The sequence below is a fragment of the Zootoca vivipara genome, chromosome 1 (assembly GCF_965207765.1).
Source record: "Zootoca vivipara chromosome 1, rZooViv2.hap1.1, whole genome shotgun sequence".
NCBI lineage: Eukaryota > Metazoa > Chordata > Lepidosauria > Squamata > Lacertidae > Zootoca > Zootoca vivipara.
In genome coordinates this window covers 56,228,953-56,247,539 of record NC_142582.1, presented here as the reverse complement: position 1 = coordinate 56,247,539, position 18,587 = coordinate 56,228,953, and the positions used below count along the sequence as shown (strand labels likewise).

At 42.5% G+C, this 18,587-nt stretch overlaps 2 protein-coding genes across 6 annotated transcripts; one reads left to right on the top strand and one right to left on the bottom strand.

Moving 5' to 3' along the window:
* Positions 1-63: 63 nt before the first annotated feature.
* PSMD13 (proteasome 26S subunit, non-ATPase 13) lies at positions 64-8,774 on the bottom strand. Its single transcript, XM_035123038.3, has 13 exons — positions 8,597-8,774; positions 8,041-8,119; positions 6,127-6,161; positions 5,825-5,880; positions 5,149-5,192; positions 4,642-4,728; positions 3,263-3,434; positions 2,877-2,956; positions 2,666-2,791; positions 2,054-2,116; positions 1,716-1,796; positions 1,333-1,449; positions 64-855 (listed from the first exon to the last, which is right to left on the bottom strand). Exons 1-13 carry the CDS (start codon positions 8,689-8,691, stop codon positions 760-762), a joined length of 1,131 nt encoding a protein of 376 aa, XP_034978929.1. The 5' UTR covers positions 8,692-8,774; the 3' UTR covers positions 64-759.
* Positions 8,775-8,941: 167 nt separating this feature from the next.
* SIRT3 (sirtuin 3) lies at positions 8,942-17,983 on the top strand. Of its 5 annotated transcripts, none has more exons than XM_035123122.3 (9): positions 8,942-9,461; positions 10,097-10,192; positions 12,001-12,181; positions 12,575-12,757; positions 14,009-14,241; positions 14,398-14,498; positions 14,897-15,058; positions 16,005-16,214; positions 17,220-17,983. In XM_035123122.3, exons 2-9 carry the CDS (start codon positions 10,117-10,119, stop codon positions 17,238-17,240), a joined length of 1,167 nt encoding a protein of 388 aa, XP_034979013.2. In that variant the 5' UTR covers positions 8,942-9,461; positions 10,097-10,116; the 3' UTR covers positions 17,241-17,983. The 5 variants fall into 5 exon arrangements, 3 of the variants coding, with proteins under 3 accessions (XP_034979013.2, XP_060132836.1, XP_060132839.1); XR_015948746.1 differs by having other exon boundaries at positions 9,082-9,461; positions 14,897-15,207; XM_060276853.2 differs by lacking the exon at positions 8,942-9,461 and having other exon boundaries at positions 9,861-10,192.
* Positions 17,984-18,587: the final 604 nt, after the last annotated feature.

Sequence of the window (18,587 nt, the reverse complement as noted above, 5' to 3'; positions counted from 1 at the left end):
TAATAGGACTGCTGCGCAATTCAAGACTCAGTGTAAAGCATACCAACAGAACTGCGCAAGAGGGAAGGCAGAGAAATTTATTCCAGCAGTTATTTTACTGCATCACACTTCAGGATAAAACGTTCATAAAAGACAAGAGCAAACCCAAGGAGAGTATAAAAACAAATCCATTAAATTTATGATTTTATTCTTGGAAAACTCATTGATGGGGTTTGAGCAGTTTCCTCTACTGCAAAACAGAGGGAGACTAGGGGAAAGAGGCATTTGTTCTCATTTATGCTGCCTTTGGACTGGCAGGGAGAAAGGTCATGCTCTCCCCCCACGTCCGTCTGAAATGCCCAGTGACTGAAGATGGCCCTTCCAATGCAAAATGGAAGTCCTGCTGCCATCCCACTGCAGAGCTAGTGACCTCCACCCTTTAGCCCATAAGCCCCAAACATCCTCCATTGCGGCAGCCTCACACCAAGACCGATTAATCCACCATGAAGGAGTCCTTATTGCCTTTGGTGGCAGCAGGATGGGAGCTCCCCAGGAGAATGCTAATCAAATGGCTTAGCACGTAGGAGGGAATTCCCGACTCCAAGCACCAAAGGGTTACACGGCAAAGGCCACTTAGTCCTCTGTACAAGCATCAGAAAAGTAGTTCTTTCCCTCCTCCCCTAGCCCCCCTTTTAATATAATTCAGTACAGAGTCAGTGGTCAGGGCACTGCCAGTTTCAGCAACAGTACAAGACATTCCCTCAGCCAGTGCAAAGTCCTCTATGTCAGGATATCGTGGGCTTGGTGCTCCACCAACATCTCCATGCTCTTCACATCTGTGCACCAGAACTCCAGGCGGTCTTTCATGCCCTTTATCTAGGAAATAAACCCACAAGCACTTTAGGAACTTGGACTCAGCGGATACACACAGACCAAATAAGGGCCATGAAAGATACAAAATTTTAACCATTCTGCATCAGAATGTCTCCTGCAACACACTACATTAAAATCCTGTTTTAGAGAAAAGATAAACTGCAATCTCCCAATGGTGTGTATTATTGGTTTGTCTTAATGACAAGACATTTTTGATAGGGAGATTCAAAGGTGCCAGAAACAAAGTAAGCATTGTGAAGAAAACTGAATTAAGTCAATTATTCAACGTGTCATAAATTCGACACGTGACCTTATAAAGCTGTTTCTGCACTGAAGTAAAGGAAGACATATAAATGCAGTGTGATTAATCAAAGAAACCACACCCTTTCTCCCCAGAAAGCTGTTTGGTTTTTTTACTAAGATTCCATGCCATGCTTTATAAGGAGAGTGTTGCACTGAGATTTCAGCAGCACTGATTACCTGTTGTAAATCCAGCACCCGTGGTTGGACCCATGTCATGTGAACTCTTTTATCCACTTCATCAATACTGCCTTTCACCAAACCCACTGACAGGGCTTTCATCACTAGCAGCTCCACCTGCAGGAAAAGAAAACCAAGAGTCCCTTACTGGCTTTATAAGAACATATCCAGTTGTTTCCACAAAAATCACTGCACCTTACCAGTCTGAATACTTGCTACAACTCAAAAAGAGACATTTAACAAACAGAGAAAGGGAAAATGTCCAAGATCATGGCTGCTGTAAATGCGTATCTGGAAATTTAACTGCATCAATTTTGAAAATGGAATGGCACAGAGTCCCAGAACATTTGGTTCCCTCATACAGAACTGCAAATGCAACTCACCTCATTTACAGTGACTTTGGCACTTTTAGCAATCTCTTCAAAAGTGAGTTGCCTGTGGTTAGCTGGTCGGGTGAAGGTCATCTGCAGTCAAGTAAAACTAAAGTTAAAACCAACCTCAGCTTACGTGAAAAAATAGTTCCCAACAGAGTGATCAGAAAGCCTGATTTCCCCAGTTTTGTTTGCCTTTGTGCAAGACATTATGGTATTTGAAAGATGCAGTAGATCTTCAATAGCAATATACTGTATGTTACATTTCAATACAAATAAAAACTTCTGATCCAAGGGGGGGGGGCACTACAGATTATACAGATTATACAATTTAGCATTGCTAGACTTACCTCCATGAGGCACAGCAGCTGGATCTTCTGTAGAAGAAGAGCTTCATTTGCAGCCAAGTCTGGCTGTAAGACATGACAGATGAGAACTTTAGTTACTGGTACTCCAAAAATCTTATTGTGTTTTCTTTTATTTAACAAGATGCATGCAACACACAGAAAGCGCTCATCACTTCATTTGTCTTGCTTGTGTGTCATGAAACCACAGCCTTAGACCTACCATTGTAAATTGTTCAACAGAAGTGTTTAATTTCTAATTGCAACCGTTAAGATTGATTAAACCAACATCTCTATGGGAATGAGAAAATGAATGCTACTACACAGTTCAAGACATGTGGCAATGCATCTGTTTCAGAGCCTGGATTTTAAATTGAAGTGGGATGCTTTGGAGTTATTTGGACCTTCTCTGAAGCAGATCCTTCCTGAACTGGCCTGGTCCCAGGGCTTAAGTACTCTAAAACAGCTAATGGGGGAACTCTGTCCTGTTGCCCCAAGGTTTTATTGAAGACTCTGAATCTACACCAGCTGTTATCAGAAGTGCATAAGCTTTACTCTCCACTAGCAAGTCAAAGAGGAAGTACTTACAGTATTTAATCAGTCAAACCAGCCACCTACCTGCTGCCCCCATGCTGACTTCAAAGCCTGGAATTTTTCCACATTGCCACTATTGAAGGCGTAAAGTGTGTCAATCAACCATTGCCTGTCAGTGTTCCTCAAAGACTCCAGCACTGGGTGCATAAGCTGAGGATGGAAATAAAGTAGGACATTGAGATATAGTAGCTAGCTTCTGGTTCATGAACATTTTTACCAATTAAGTTCTACTTACCAGTTCCCCAAAGTTATAGACTCCTTCCCCAAGGAGTCCTGCTAACCCCAAAGTAAAGGCTCTCTCCTGCTGGTCTGCCACTGAAAAGAAGAATGATCTGGGTCAAACAACAGTCTGAGAGACCACACCCTATTTTAGCGCGTGCGGCGCACACACACACGTACATATATTATCCTACCTTCAATAAAATGTGAGCATTCTATACACAAAAGTACAGTAAATTATTTGTCTTAGGCCTATTTTCCTGAGACTCCAGGTTCCAACAACAATAATCTGGAGGATAATTTCTATTTCCCCCTCTGCACAGTAAATTTAACCCATTTGATACAGGTCTCCACAGCACAAACAAATGCAGCTTGTTCAATATGGGAAGAAAAGAGCATTACCTGGGAGATCTTTGACATCTATACAGCCCAGGAACCTTAATGCATCCTTATAATAAGAAGCATGATTCCCAATTGTCTGGTAATACTTGCTGGAGAGATCATAGAAACGGCTGTGAACAGATGTCACACCAGGAAGATTATTCAGCATCTCTTCAACATCCTCAATGGTCTCCTAAAGGGGAAAAAGGTGATACCAATCCTTAAAATCCACATGTATTTTATATACATGCATACAAAAGCATGTTACAATACCTTGTCTAACAATTATAAGCAATATTTGAAGAGAGAAAAACCACACAACTCCAAAGAATGGCATGATCACATTAACTTAAGGATCAGAACATATTTGTTATTTTATTTCTGCTGGTACTAGGACTTGCCCTGCTGAAGTCTCAACTCTGCTGAAGAGACAAATCCACAACTGTATATCCTTGTCTGCTTGAACACTACAGCTCCTAATTGTGGTTTATAAAAAAATGAAACAACCTCCATTATATAAATTTAATAACCTTGTTAATTGCCAAAACAAGTTTCTAAACAGATGTTTACAGGTTCAAAAAACCCTATTCTTTGCTTGTGGCAAACTGATAAACAGCTTTCATTTGTACAAAGTATGAATACATTGCAAGATGTTTATTTGAAACTTTTATGAACTGTTTCTAATGGGCTACGGAGTATGTTACTGGATTATACCAGCAAAAGAAATCAAATCAAAAGTGATCTCTGGCCATCAGAATGGAAATAATAATGCCACTTTTTAAAGGTACAAATACTATTACTGCATACTCAGCATCTTATTTTTTTTTGGGGGGGGGACCCAACACAGTATCTTATCAGAAACACCAACAACACTTTTGATTATTTAAATCGTATTGCATTTTCGGTAACACAAAGTGGAACACAAGAAGCAGACAGAATTTAGTCTTCTCCACACATCCAGTACTGGGGAGAAGTAGGTCCACAATATTGGTAGATCCTTGCCTGGTGTCCAATACAATGGCAAAGATTTCTGTCTCTCAATTGTTTAACAATGGCAACAAAACGCCTCTCCCCCTGCAACAATGAAGAATGCTTGGGGGTAATCAGGAATGGATTTTTGTATGGAAAGAGAGCAAGCTCAGCTCAGTTTTGGTACCCAAAACAAATCATGCTGATCAGCACCTGCTCGATGTCCTTCAATTCTAAGTTTATGTCTTTTGCACCTGCCTCCAGCTAACGGCTTTTCAGAGTACCTATACAGGCCTGAAGTCTGCCCTCTGCTATGTTAGAAGATAACTACTAAAAGCTAAGGGCTGCATAAAAATGTAAGAGCCATCCAATACAGCAAATTCAAAAAAGGTTTTGTTAATATGAACAAGAAAATATGTATTTTGTCTCACCTTTGTGACTTGTAGATCACCAATGTTTAATTTCAGAGCGCCAATGGCAGTTTTACATAGAATCACAGCTTCATCACTGCTTTTCACCTGCAGCCACAATACAAAATGAATGTAATAAAACGGCTATTGTTTCAAATAGCAATGAAACTACTGTCTGTCAAAGAGTGCATAAGTATTTAGCAGTTTTTCCAAATTTGACTGTATAACTATCCTTGATAATTTTCTTACTGGCAACGAAGCATAGTTTGTTGGCCAGTTCAGTAGATGTGTTATTAATTTATATTGTGCCTTTCAGGACAAAAGATAGTATACAGAAATTGTAACATAAAACCTATAATTGCTTATTTTAAATCAACAGTTTTAAGTCTACACCCCTTTAAAATGAATGATAAAAACATCAGTAAGCTACAGCAATGAATAAAAGCTAGTAACGGCATTGAAAACAATTCCATGCAAGCGGATCAAAGTACAGTACTATATAAAGCACCTGTCATATATCATACTTACTTTTTCTCGGGTCTTTTCCAGAAAAGTAAGAGCTACATTAGGATCTAAGGAGGGACAAGCAAGCAATTACATTCACATAACTTCTTATTGGATCCTATCACAAAAGTTTTAGAATTGAGGACCTGCCTCAATAATACTGTCCTTGGGGAGAGGAGTAGAAGGCTTCAAGACATGCTTCCTCCCTTCGTTCCGAAAAACAAAGAATGACAAAATTTTTGCTCAGACTTCTGGTTTCAAGGATCTCCTGATTTAATGTCCCAAAGTCAGAGGAGAGCTTGTATTCAAAGTAACATGAGATCTCCTGTTTGATCATTCCATTTCTCTCTACACTGAGAGGGAGTGATTGTGCAAGCCAAAAGCCAGCTCCCAGATACTTCCTTGGATCAGTCCCAGGGAGAAACCAGCACCCAAAGAAGCATTCAGTCTGTCAAACTCCTAGGATTAGATTTTCAAATTCTACATTAATACATCTCTGCTGGCCTTATAGCAAAGTTAAGGAGTATTAATGACTAGCGTCCACAAAGACTGAAATGTGAATAATTCCCTTTCTCCAAGACTGAGTAGTTCAATCCTTTGTTACTTTCCTAAAGGTCTTATTGTTGGCCTCAGATTTCCCCCCCTGAACCTGAACCAGTTCATAATGAAAGATAGCTATGATAAAATGAAGATGTTTTACCTGTCATCTGCCGCACTACATGAAGAATTATCTCTACAAGGGACAAAGGGTTCACCCTGAAATAAAGAGATGGTAACATGAACAATTGAAGAAGTATATGAAGAAGTTTGCATGCACACGAAAGCTCATACCATTGACAAACTTAGTTGGTCTCTAAGGTGCTACTGGAAGGAATTTTTTTATTTTGTTATGAACAACTGGAGTTTTAACAGCAATTAAGTTTAATAATGAACTTTAGAATTAAAATATTGATCTTAAAGTGTAAGGCCTTCCCTAAATTTTAAGTATTTTAAAAGCTTTACCTGTGTTCAAACTCACTGATAAAGTTCTCGTAAAGCTGTAAATGAAAGAAAGAGGTGGTAAGTTTAGCAGTACAAGTGTGTTTTGGTTAACAAGTCAAGTTGATCATTAGTACATCTAGGACACTACCTACAGTTGAATTAGCGTGCGTGGAATTCCTTACAATCAATATTAAGTCCCTGGTCAGCAGTAGGCCATAGCCATAACACCTTTGTTACAGCTCATGCCTTGTCTGGAGTGAGAAACACCAAAACCGAGGTTTGAACAACATGCCAAGCCAAACCATGGGCAATACCAGTAGGCCTAGAGAAAGAGCAAAGCAGATGTGATCTCTCTTCAAGAGCTCATGCATTTACACTAAGCCATGGTTTAGCTTAGGTACGCTGGAAGATGGCAGGATCCCCAAGGACCTGATCTACAGAGCTGGCTTCTGGCAACAGACCAACTCTGTGGTACAAAGATGTCTGCAAATTATGTGACATGAAGGCTGGCAACACCAACCCTGCTCTTACCAGTAAAACATTTTATCCTAATATTCAACTGAAATCTATCCTTCTGTAACTGAAACCAGTCAGTCCTGCCCTCTAGGTATAACAAGTACAGTATGTGATCATTTCTATGTGAGAGCCTCTATTTCAACAGTGCTATCATGTGGTGGACTCTGCCTCCTTGGAGGTTTGTAAGCAGAGGGTGGATGGCCATCTGTCATGGATGCTTTAGCTGAGATTTTTTGCATTGCAAGGCATTGGACTAGATGACCTTTGGGTCCCTTCCAACTTCTATGTCCCCTCTCAATCTTCTTTTCCAGATCAAACATATCCAGTTCCTTCAATCCTTCTTGTTTTTCATACAACTGTCTGTCTTGTCCTCTTTTAAAGCAATCCTTCATTCCTTTAGTATTTTCTAAACTATAATACAGGGTGGGCTGGATCTATAACTGGCACATCATCCACGTGCCATTTTGACAGGTGGGTGGGGCTACCCACCTGTCAATCACCCAATGTAATATGACACCAGGTGATTCAAACTTCAAACCATGGGAGTAGGCACAGACTTATATCTGCCGTTAGTATACAGTGGTCCCAACAGTACGGCCTATTCTTCTGATATGCTTGGGCTTATTTCTGATTTTAGCACTACAGTGGTACCTCTACTTACGAATTTAATGCGTTGCGAACGCACATTTGTAAGTAAAAAAAAAATTGTAAGTCAAATCCCATAAGAACGCATTGGGATAAAAAATTCGTAAGTCGAAGAAACCCTATCTAAAAATTCGTAAGTAGAAAAAATCCTATCTAAACCGCATCCAAGGTGGCGGACGGAGCTCCGTTCATAAGTAGAGTTATTCGTAAGTAGAGTTACCACTGTATAGTGCTTAGCACTAAGATAGGAGATCCCTTATTTCCAGTCTTGACAAATAGCACTTAGACTGGAGATAACAGATTATCCATGCCTGATGTCATATGGTGTCAGATGACTGACAGGTGGGTGTAGTTTGCCAAAAATGGCCTGGTGATCAAAATTCAGAGGACTGGTAGGCCTAACCTAAGCAGAGGTTCCCCACCAATGATTTAATCTGGCAGTTTCTCATTGCAATGTCATCTCATACCATTTTGCATCATCTGTTTAGAGCACCAGCATTATATTTACAAAATTCACCCTTTCACTCCTGAAAAGAATAAAAATGTGATCCCAAATACCAAAAAAGTGATACAGAAGTCAACAGAATTTACAAAGCGAAAAATTAGGACATAAACTACAAAGCGCTGGAAGCGATGTGTTCAGTGGAGTTCCCCTAAATGCCTCATCATCAGAAGCGTTTGTATTCACAAGAAGCCAGGGGTATACATTTACACTACTCTTAATTTTAATTTTTCTTATTTATGGTAATTTCAAGAATCTTGTGAATTAATTACCTTGATGAGTCCATCTCCTTGGGCAAAGCAGGGGTCTTGCACAAAGTCCAGAACCTGAAGGGTCAGCTGGTGCCAGAGTCTGTAAAACAACACAATGGAAATGGCAAAGGACAGGCTGTCAATTTTACAAAATGAGGGAGAGCAAGGGAAGAGTACAGCAGCCAGGAGACCACAGCAAACCCTCAACGGTGTATTTACCCAAATCAAACACCAGTTATATGAATAGAAGCCCTTGCACAACACACACACACACACACATTTTGGCAACCAGGCCAGCGCAGAGCCTCAAAGTGCTTCACACTTCAGACCCTGTTGTGCTTATGCCACCTTGGCCTATCCACCATTTTCCTAAGGCAAGCATCCTGCCCACACATCTCGGGAGTGAGGCCCGATGCACCAGCTTGCTGAACAGTGGGGTTCGGCTTCAAGAACAGGAGATCCCCCAGCGGATCATCTCCAGAAAGAGGCACAGAGTCGCCCCAGGGGAAACCGCAGAGCGCCCCTTCCCCAACTCTCGCAGTCTCCCCCCCCCATCACCCTCCCAACCCCGCCTCACTTCTTGTTGTAGAGCTCCTCCAGGCGGTGCCACACGGCGGCCTGGCCGGGCCCCGAGCTTTGGCTCTGCTGCAGGAAACCCGGCACGTCCTTCATGGCGAGGCCGGGACCGGGGAGGCAGCGGGAGAGAGAGAGAGCGGTTCACCCTCACGAGCAGGAACAGGAGGCCGGGCCACCCTGCCGCCGGAAATGCACACTCACTTCCGGCACCTTCGGCGCGGAGCACGCCGGGTACCGTATTGGCCTCGCTCAGCGCAGCATTACTTCTCGATCCCGCCCCACGCAGGAGGAGGGGCGAGAGTTCCGGGGGAGGGCGGGCAGGCCCGCTGGTCGCCATGGCAACGGCCTCTGCTTCGCGAGCGAGCCGGCGAGCTTCTCTCGGGCTCCCCCTGCAGTCGTTGGGTGCCGGTTGCCACGGCGGTCCGCCCCCGCGCGTGACGCCACTCGTTCGCCTAGTGTCGTGGAGGGGGATGCTGACGTCACTCGCCACCGTCTCGCGCCACGAGGAGGAGGAGGAGGAGGACGACGACGACGACGACGACGACTGATGCAGCTTCGTGAAATAAAGCATTGCCGCCACCGGCTCGCTATACCTGTCGGCGGCAGAGAACATGTTTCCCATGTGGGAAGTCCCTGCCATTTCCCCCCCGGTCGGGCTGGGGGAAAGCCGCTAGGGCTCCTCCACGTTGGCCATATGTGAACTGGATAGGGTCCCCCAGCCCCAGGTTCCTTTTGCTCTCTTTGCTCAGGTGCATCGTCACCGTCGGACGGAGGTTTGGGCAGGGGAGCGTCGCTCTCCCGTTTCTGGCCCCTCCGTCCCTTTCTGCCCAATCTTAGAATCGGAAGGAGCTGCGGTTTCCTTTGCTGTAAGTGGCATCTTGCGACGCAAAGAACAAAATTGTTGCACTCATTGCTGTATATTGGTTTCGAAAATCATGGATGGGGATGTGTGTCTGAAGTGGGCCTTGCCTTAAAATGAATGAAAAACAGAGCTGTGCTTCTTGGGCAATTACGGCAATCGGAGACGAATGACACCCCATAAAAAAGCCACTGTGACTGATTACACCCAGCAGAACCTACAGCAAAGAAAAAAGCTATTGTCAGTTCAGAGCAGTACTGTATAACAAGCAGTTTTGTAGCAGATGCCTTAAGTGGTGGTGCAATTCATCTCCAAAAAGCTGCTGTAAGGGTGGTGGGGACAGTAAGAAATGGATTTTTAGCATGAACAGATCTAGGCCCTTCTATTAGGAACATTAAGGTAAAGAGCTTTTCAGCTGTTCTTTCAGTCTGAAGATCACTGAAAGCAAACAAGAGTGGTGCTTTGCCCTACACCCCACTCCAGATCTTCTGTAACCTTCAGACCACAAATACAACCCAAACAGGAAACTGGCGAGATACAGAGTGATAACAGCCTCCTGCCCACCTGCATAGGTAGAGCCATTAATAAAGGGAAGAACACAGAAGACATAGAAACCTCTTGATTTTTCTTTTTCTGGTACAGGACTAGGCGGCTGGAGGGAAATGAACTGGAGATTACATTCCAGAGTCTCTGCAGGAAGGCATGCATTTTGTGCTGAAAGTTTTCAGAGAGCAATAGGTAAGTAATCTAATACAGAAGAATATGAATGAACTGGAAGGGGCATATCAGATTTTGGAAGAGTTAGGAGAGCTAAGACCTGGAATGGAAAAGCTTACAGGTACTCAGGGAGATGGTTGGCATGTTTAGTATATATAGGAAAGTTGATTATAGGGAGCATTCTTACAGTGCATCAGACCATTGGTTGAGTACCCTGACCAGACAACTGCTCTCCAAGATCTTAAGTGGACAGAGGCCTTTCTTGGCCCTGCTACCTGAGATGACTAGAGATGCCGGGGACATTTTTCATAGAAAACATACAGTCTACCACTGAGCTAAGGTGTTTCCTCTATGAACCAATTTAGAGTTGGTAATTTTTTACATCTATCTGTTTGTAGGACACTTTTAGTCTGCAAAATGGTTTATAACTCTCACATCCTCCGAGGAGCCATATGAAGGAAGTGCAGTAAAGTGTAACCTCAGACTTTTGCAGTGTATCCCCTTTTATCCCCTTTCGTTGCATAAAGTGTGGGTCTCCTTTGAAGCAAAACCCTGTTGCTTTGTCTCTACAACTGCATGATAGATACTTAATAAAAATGTATGTTCTTCAGCAAATACTAGTCATATGTAATGCAAGGCTGGCCAACCTTTCCCACTCTCCAGGGCTCCATTCGTGGGGGGAGGAGTAGTCAAGGCCATACACCTGTGGTGTTTGGGGCCATGGCCAAAAGAAGGCAGGGTCAAAGCATACATAGACATTCACACCCCATTCACAAACCTACATACAGTGGCACCTCGGTTTATGAACTTAATCCTTTCCGGAAGTCCGTTCTTAAACCTAAACTGTTCTTAAACCTAGGCGTACTTTCCCTAATGAGGCCTCCTGCCACCGGTGCCTTTCCACCGTTCGGATTCCATTCTTAGACCGAGGTAAAGTTCGCAAGCCGGGACACTACTTCTGGTTTTGTGGAGTTCGTAAACCGAGTTGTTCGTAAACAGGGCTGTTCTTAAACCGAGGTACATGCACATATAAACGCTGTATCAGGCCGCCAGTGTGGTGCCCTCTCTTCATCCACCAGACAGCCTGGTCAATGATCAGGAAGCGTCAGAGTCGTAGTTCAACAACCTCTGAAGAACACCGCATTCTGCTTGCTTGGCTTCTGTGCTACGTGCTTCCATGATCAGCACAGAAATGCCCAGGAACTGCCAATGGGGGTAAGAAAGTAATCTCTTCCTTCAGAAGCAGCTCAGTTAACTTGTGCTGCACAGTGTGAAAGGGACTCCTTTTCTGACTGTGCAGGATAAAAATGCACCACACTGTCCATGAAGGAAGAACTGCTCAGCTCAGCTCAGCTCAGCTCATGGGCAGCTCAGCAGCAGGACTCACCCATGTTTCCTCTTCCCCACTACTGAGCAGTAATTTTCAGTAGGCTGAGCAATGTAGGGCAGCGGGAGTTTTTCCTCTCCTCACTATGATCTGTTCTCCCCAGGCTACTTTACTGATTGAATATTACAGCTCAGCTCAGCAGTTGGGGGTGGAGTGAGTAGATGCATCTGGATCTGGGGAAAGACTGGCAAGCCAAAGGGGAGATCCTGTGGGCCACATCTGGATTATGAAGTGGAGGTTCCCTACCCCAAAATAAAAGTTTAATTAACTAAATTAGGGTTAATCCTATTGTCCCCACTTTACTTGTGAGTAAGCCTCATTAAATTTAATACGACTTCTTCATTGGGATTGCACTGTCAAATGGTTTTCTATTCCTCAGTGAAATTTCATATAGCCAACTATTACAAAACCTGCATTTGAAATTGGTTGTTATGTTTTATAGGATGGAGGAATTGCTGCATATGTTCCCAGCAACATTATTATGGGATTTTTTCTGGTTCTATGGCCTGCAAAAAACTGCTCCGAACTTCATTGAAACCCACCTTCTTTCCAAGTGGAAATCTTTTCTTTCAAAGAACTCCAGAAAGCATAATAGAAGAGATTACAAGTACCTATGGAGTGAGGTATGATATCCTTTCTCCTGCTCATTTTAACTTTGAATTCTGCCACCTTCCTTCACAAAACATGCTTGGGACGGTTGTATTTATTTGTGTTTCTCTACCTTATCCCATAAGAATATAAGAATCTCCTTGATTTAAAGTGTGTTCCTGGTTCTTCCTTTACAGCTGTGGCTTCAGTTATTTTAGAATTCAAGCTGTGGCTGCAAAGGAAGTGTTGAGAGCACACTTTAAGTCATATGATACCAGACACAGGACGAGTAAAGCTACATTGTTAAAAACAATGCCAATTCAATGCTAATATGAACCGAGGGAGTTTTCTCCCAGCTTCAGTCATCTCATTCTGGTGAATGACGTTTGAATGTGTTTCTTTGTAACCTGTTGATATGTTGCTGGCAGGCCCTTTTCATTATCCACTGCTCTAATGGTATTCTTTGGAGGTGGCAGAGGAAGAAATGATGGTCAAAAGGAGCAGCTCACCCTGAAGGATGTGACAGAACTAATTCAGAAGAAAGAATGCAAGAGAGTCGTGGTGATGACTGGAGCAGGGCTCAGCACTCCTAGTGGTATCCCTGATTTCAGGTAACACTCAAACGGCTGTCAAGGCCTTGCTCTCTTGACTGTACAGACATTTCCCCTACTCTGTAAAGTCTCCACCTTGTGGAAACTCTTCAGCAGCCACCACACTGCCCAGTCACAGATGGAGCAGCTTCAAGAAGCAGGGCACAGGCAATAAGAGTGAACTAGGCTATTTTTTGGAATTGAAGGAAGAGGCTGGTACTGTTGGTATAATTTTTTTCTATCCCAACATCGCACCAAACAAAGTCCGTTAACGGTATAGCCCCTTAATGCCAAATAAATCACATCTGGTTTTATGCTGCATGGAGGATGCCACAATAGGTCCTTTAACTATTTAATTTGACTTCCTTGCATCCAAAATTGCCCCTTTTATGGATTGCAACCTATGTTCAAAAACAAATATCAAGAGAATCCAGAGCAAATACACCAGGTGTTGTGCATAAAGTGACAGACACGCATTTGTGAACAGAATGCTGTTTCACCAGTCATGCACCTTCCCCATCCTTCATGTGGATTGTCAGCCTTTATTTAATTTTTGAAAGCATTTTGTGAGCACGTATGCCTATAACCATTCAGCCATTGCCTTATTTTTTTTAAAAAAGAAACTTTTAAAAGTTTTCTTTTTAAAAAATAGGGCAGTAAAGTGAAAAACTGCTATTGGGGATTAGAGAGGGATGTTTTAGGTGGATTCATGCAGTGCCAGCCAGTGTCCTGCATAATCATCTTCTGCTTTCAACACATTTCTTTTTTCAGAGAAGGAAGGCATGTTTAATCTGAGTATTTATGTAAAGATCTTTGGTCTCTCGGAAGTTTCACATTTTGCTGTTGTTCTCATTTGCTTCTTTGATCCTGCTATGCTGATAAAGAGTGAAACAATATGCTACTGTATCAAATCAAAACAACGTTTACCTTGTTTGAATTTCTCTTACCAGGCATGCTATCAGCTACCCCCCTTCTCATTTTCTGGTATCATTGTCACAGTGTCTCCTCCCATCTTAAAAGCGTCATTGCTTCTTGAGAGAGGCCTCCATTGCTGAATTCTCCTTCCAGTTCACCATAAGATGTTCACATATCAACTGATAGGCCACTTTGGTGGTATGTCTTCTTGACAAACTTGTGATAAAATATTCCTCAACTGTGTTTCCTCATATGTGAATTTACTTCTAATAGGGGTATACCAGCACATGAAAAACCTTTGCAATGGCTTGGTTTCCTGGCATGTTCTGTTGTTTTCTTCCCCTCTTGTCTCCACAGGTCCCCTGGGAGTGGTCTCTACAGTAATCTCCAGCAGTATAATATTCCTTATCCAGAAGCCATATTTGAGCTTAATTACTTTTTCCACAATCCCAAGCCTTTCTTTACATTGGCCAAGGAGTTATACCCTGGCAATTACAGGCCAAACTATGCTCATTACTTTCTCCGACTTCTGCTTGACAAAGGGCTCCTTCTGCGTCTGTACACACAGAACATTGATGGGCTGGAGAGAGGTAAGTCTCCCCACCCCCTCAATTTGGATCTAAGAAATAGAAATCTAGTCTAATGTTAGAGATACTGCAACAAACCTTTGAGTGGGAGAGTATTCTCCTTTGCGCTGATGGAACGTTGGGGCCGAATTGATCTTAACTCTGAGTTTTGTGTTCTAGTTGCTGGGATTCCTCCAGATAAACTAGTTGAGGCTCATGGTACATTTGCTTCTGCTACATGCACTGTCTGTCGAAGGTCATACCGTGGTGAAGACTTCAGGGTAAGTTGACAGCACAGCAGATATACCACTCCAGGAATATCACACATACTCCAAAGGATGCTGGTTATGTTTGGCTTAGGCACCAAGAATCTTGTTTTGCAGGGTTCACAGACTTGCTTTTACTTTCATTAATGCTTGGGGTGTTCAATCAATAGTACCTATGAAAAGTGTCCCTTGTAATTTCAAATGAAGTAATGCAGGCATCCCCAAACTTCAGCCCTCCAGATGTTTTGGACTACAATTCCCATCTTCCCCGACCACTGGTCCTGTTAGCTAGGGATCATGGGAGTTGTAGGCCAAAACATCTGGAGGGCCGCAGTTTGGGGATGCCTGAAGTAATGTGTGGCTTATACTGCCTGATGTGGACTCATATCCTGCTTTCTGTGTTATCATTTTAGGAAGATGTGATGGCTGACAAGATCCCCAAGTGCCCTGTGTGTACTGGAATGATCAAACCTGACATTGTGTTTTTTGGAGAGGAGCTCCCTCATCGGTTCTTCTTGCACGTGACAGATTTTCCTGTGGCAGACCTGCTCCTTGTCATCGGAACCTCCCTTGAGGTCTGCGCTATCATGAACATGGGAAGAGAATGAAAGCTGGGGTATTGAGACAGAGTGGTTCGGGGACTCTGGAAAGCAATGCGGATCCAAAGGGAAAGCGAGGGTGGCAATTCAGGGATCAACAAAATCGAGTGCATCTTGGGAAATGTGTAAGAAGGATTTATAAATAGCTCGGGAAGCATAGATTGCCAAAATTGAAGAAGGGATTTTGTGTATCTAGTGATGTAGGTAGAGGCAGAATCAGTGCTGTTGTCTCTCAGTGGCAGGGCAGAAGTAAATGTGCCTTCAGCATATACATATGACAAGACAGGCTTAACTAAATATTGTTGTGCACAAAGTCAGGAATATTGAAAATGCAAGCAGTTTTTCCTATGGCATTATCCCAGCACACACAATAGAAATCTTAACATGCACATCGCTCCATCACCAACTGTGTTAGCCAGGGGAAAGGGAGAGCAATATGGACTCATAGTCACCTGTACTGTAGGGATCAGTGATGAATCAGTACATCCCATTTCCTAAATAAGAACCATGTAGATTTCCTTAGCTGCTGTTAGAATGCTCTGCATTAAGTAAGGGTGAATAGCTGGTACAATGTATGGCCAAGGGTATGCACCCTGAAATAGGAAGGCTTCAGTTCAAATATTAGCTATGAACTCACTGGATGGCCATAAGCAAGTCATTATCTTACAAGCCTCAGCTATACCCTTTCACTTAGGAATAATATTGCTAACCTACCTACCTGATTTGTTGAAAGGATTACCTGAAATAATCCCAAGTTTGAATTGCTTCGCGTGAGCATTTAGCAGAACCACTGTACAACAGGTAACATATTTCCTTTTTGTTAGCAGGTGCGTAGATAGATCTCAAGGTGTTGTGAATTTCTTTTGAGCTGTGACTTTGGAACAGAATATGCAGCCTTTTTCTTTTGGTGTTTGGATTTTAGGTGGAGCCATTTGCCAGTCTAGCTTATGCAATTCGCAGCTCTGTTCCACGTGTGCTGATCAATCGGGAATTGGTGGGACCATTTGCCCATCAGCCACAGCACAGTGACGTGGTTGAACTGGGAGACGTCATCATTGGAGTAGAAAAAGTAGTGGAACTGTTGGGCTGGAAGGAGGAGTTGCAAGAATTAATGAAGAAGGAAAAAGAAAAGGTATGGAAGTCTGAGTTGAAAAGCTTTTATTCTCTCACCCCATTTCATTTGCAGAATCTCTCATGAGTACAAACATTGCAGGAGTTCTGAAAAGAGCAGTTAATCGCCAGTGTTGACATAATATGGCCTATACAAGATGGGGGGTATCTGGCATGCCAGTACATGTGAAAAGGTTCTAGGGGTCTTGGTAGACCACAAGTTTAACATGAATCAACAGTGTGATACAGCAGCAAAAAAGCTAATGCTATTCTAGGCTGCATCAACAGAAGTATGGTGTCCAGATCAAGGGAAGCAATGATATCGCTCTATTCGGTCTTAGTCAGACCACACCTGGGCACTGTGTCCAGTTCTGGGTGCCACAATTTTAAAAGGATATTGACAAGCTGGAACATGTGCAGAGGAGGGTGACCAAGATGATCAAGGGTCTGGAAACCAAACCTCATGAGGAACGGTTGAGGGAGGATAGGACCCAAACAAATGGCTTCAAGTTACATGAAAGGAGATTCTTAGTAAACACCAGGAAGACCTTTTTAACTGCAAGAGCTGTTCGACAGTGAAAGGGGCTCCCTCGGAAGGTGGTGGACTCTCCTTCATTGGAGGTTTTTAAGCAGAGGCTGGATGGCCATCTGTCATGAATTTCAGGGGATTGTACTATTTGATATTATTGAATTTGTACATCACCCTTCATCCGAAGATCTCAGGGAGGTAAACAGCATAAAAATACAAAATAAGATGAATATCCCCTCCCAAAATAATGGACTAGAGGAGTCCCCTCCAACTCTATAGTTCTGTGATTCTGTGACATTAGAATTAATGGCATTTTCCTATGTGCTTGTTGTATTCTTACAATTCAACAGTGATATGCTTTCATTTACAGTAACTGTAAATGAATCATTTCCTTCTCTGTGTTGTTGCTTTTTCACTTTGGTCAGCATCAGCTGTTGAACGAATGGACTTTGGAACAAGCAAGCTTCATAGACAAATAATTGTTCTTTCTATTTTTAGCTGGATGCAAAAGACAAATAGGAAATCTGACTCCTGCTGTTGGAAATGATGTTTACCTCCTAAAGGACTGTTCGTTGCAACCAAAGTTTACAGCAATAAGAGCAGAGAACTGGAGGAAAATATGCTCTCCATTGTGCTAGCACCCAGTAGGTTAGAAGAACTAAAAATCATTCAGAGAACCAGTCTAGTTGCACTTGGATGTCCTCTGAAGGATCTTGGGAGATAATGATCAAATGGTAGGTTGTGAATTTGGTTTTGCATAAGGAGAGGCTCTAGATACCAGAGTGGAAGATGAAGATGTACATTATAGCTGCTACTTCCCATTAAACATCACCTCTTAAGCTGTTTCTCCAAGCAAACTCTTCAAATGTTTTCTAAACCATCACAGATCTTGTGGTGTTGCACTAGTAGCCGTCGCTGCAATAGCATGCATCACAGAGTTATGATGAATTTGACATTGTACCAACTTGTGAAAGAATTTGGATTAGGCCAACTTTAATAACTAAGCTTAGAAGTTTGACTGTTGAGTCAGTGTGTCTTCTGCTGTAGCTTCTGTGAAGATCAACCTGAAATCTGATATTCTAAAATATTAATATGCAGTGTATCATTTATGTAACATGAAGAGATAAGGTGTGTGTAACTACAATTCTAGCAAGAAATGACAACTATGAAAAGTGTAGTGAAGCTGCCGTTTGAACTTGAATAAACACTTATTGAGTGGCAATAATTAGTCAAAATAAAAGCATGTTTCAGCAGTCTCTCAATATTCTCTCCGCAGATTTTCCAGTATTTAAATTCTAAACTTGTATTTTCTGTCCTTGAATTCATTCAATGGGGGGGGAAGTATTGTGGACATCATTCACATAATTGTCTGACATTTTTCTGGGTGTTATTCAGCATCTATGAATGACAGGCTTTTTATCTGTTTAAAAGAGATGCTGGACTTCTGGGTTTCTTCTTTCATTATGTAATTCTTGACAGATGAAAGGAAGCTCTGGGTGGTTAGAACAGTGTTATTTGTAGTGTTACCCTGAATTAACATTGAAATTGTGAAACCTATTAAATCTAGTACTGCTACTTTATGAACTTCAAATCACCATGAATATGCAAACACCACTTTGTACGTGTCAAGTGTGTGTCGCTTAATATTAACTTTGTGGTTGTGCCATGTGATAACCATGTAAGCCAAGGATTACCTGGCCCCTCTGCTTTTAGGAATTGTCATTAGTTTGCGTCCCCAATTTGAAGAGCTCTACTTATTTCTCTCCAATTACAATCTACCTCAGAGGCTGGATCCCCCACCCCCAAGCTCTATTTTCAGCAAGGTAGTTTTTGCAAAGAGCTTCTGATAATTTGAATGTGCTAACA

Coding starts and splice junctions, on each gene's coding strand:
- SIRT3 (XM_035123122.3), top strand. CDS start 10,117: ATGAACTGGAGATTACATTCCAGAGTCTCTGCAGGAAGGCATGCATTT. Junction 12,182..12,574: donor ACAAGTACCTATGGAGTGAG/GTATGATATCCT, acceptor TGTTGCTGGCAG/GCCCTTTTCATTATCCACTG. Junction 16,215..17,219: donor TGAAGAAGGAAAAAGAAAAG/GTATGGAAGTCT, acceptor TTCTATTTTTAG/CTGGATGCAAAAGACAAATA.
- PSMD13 (XM_035123038.3), bottom strand. CDS start 8,691: ATGAAGGACGTGCCGGGTTTCCTGCAGCAGAGCCAAAGCTCGGGGCCC. Junction 8,120..8,596: donor GAGGAGCTCTACAACAAGAA/GTGAGGCGGGGT, acceptor GTTGTTTTACAG/ACTCTGGCACCAGCTGACCC. Junction 5,193..5,824: donor TGTAGTGCGGCAGATGACAG/GTAAAACATCTT, acceptor GTCCCTCCTTAG/ATCCTAATGTAGCTCTTACT.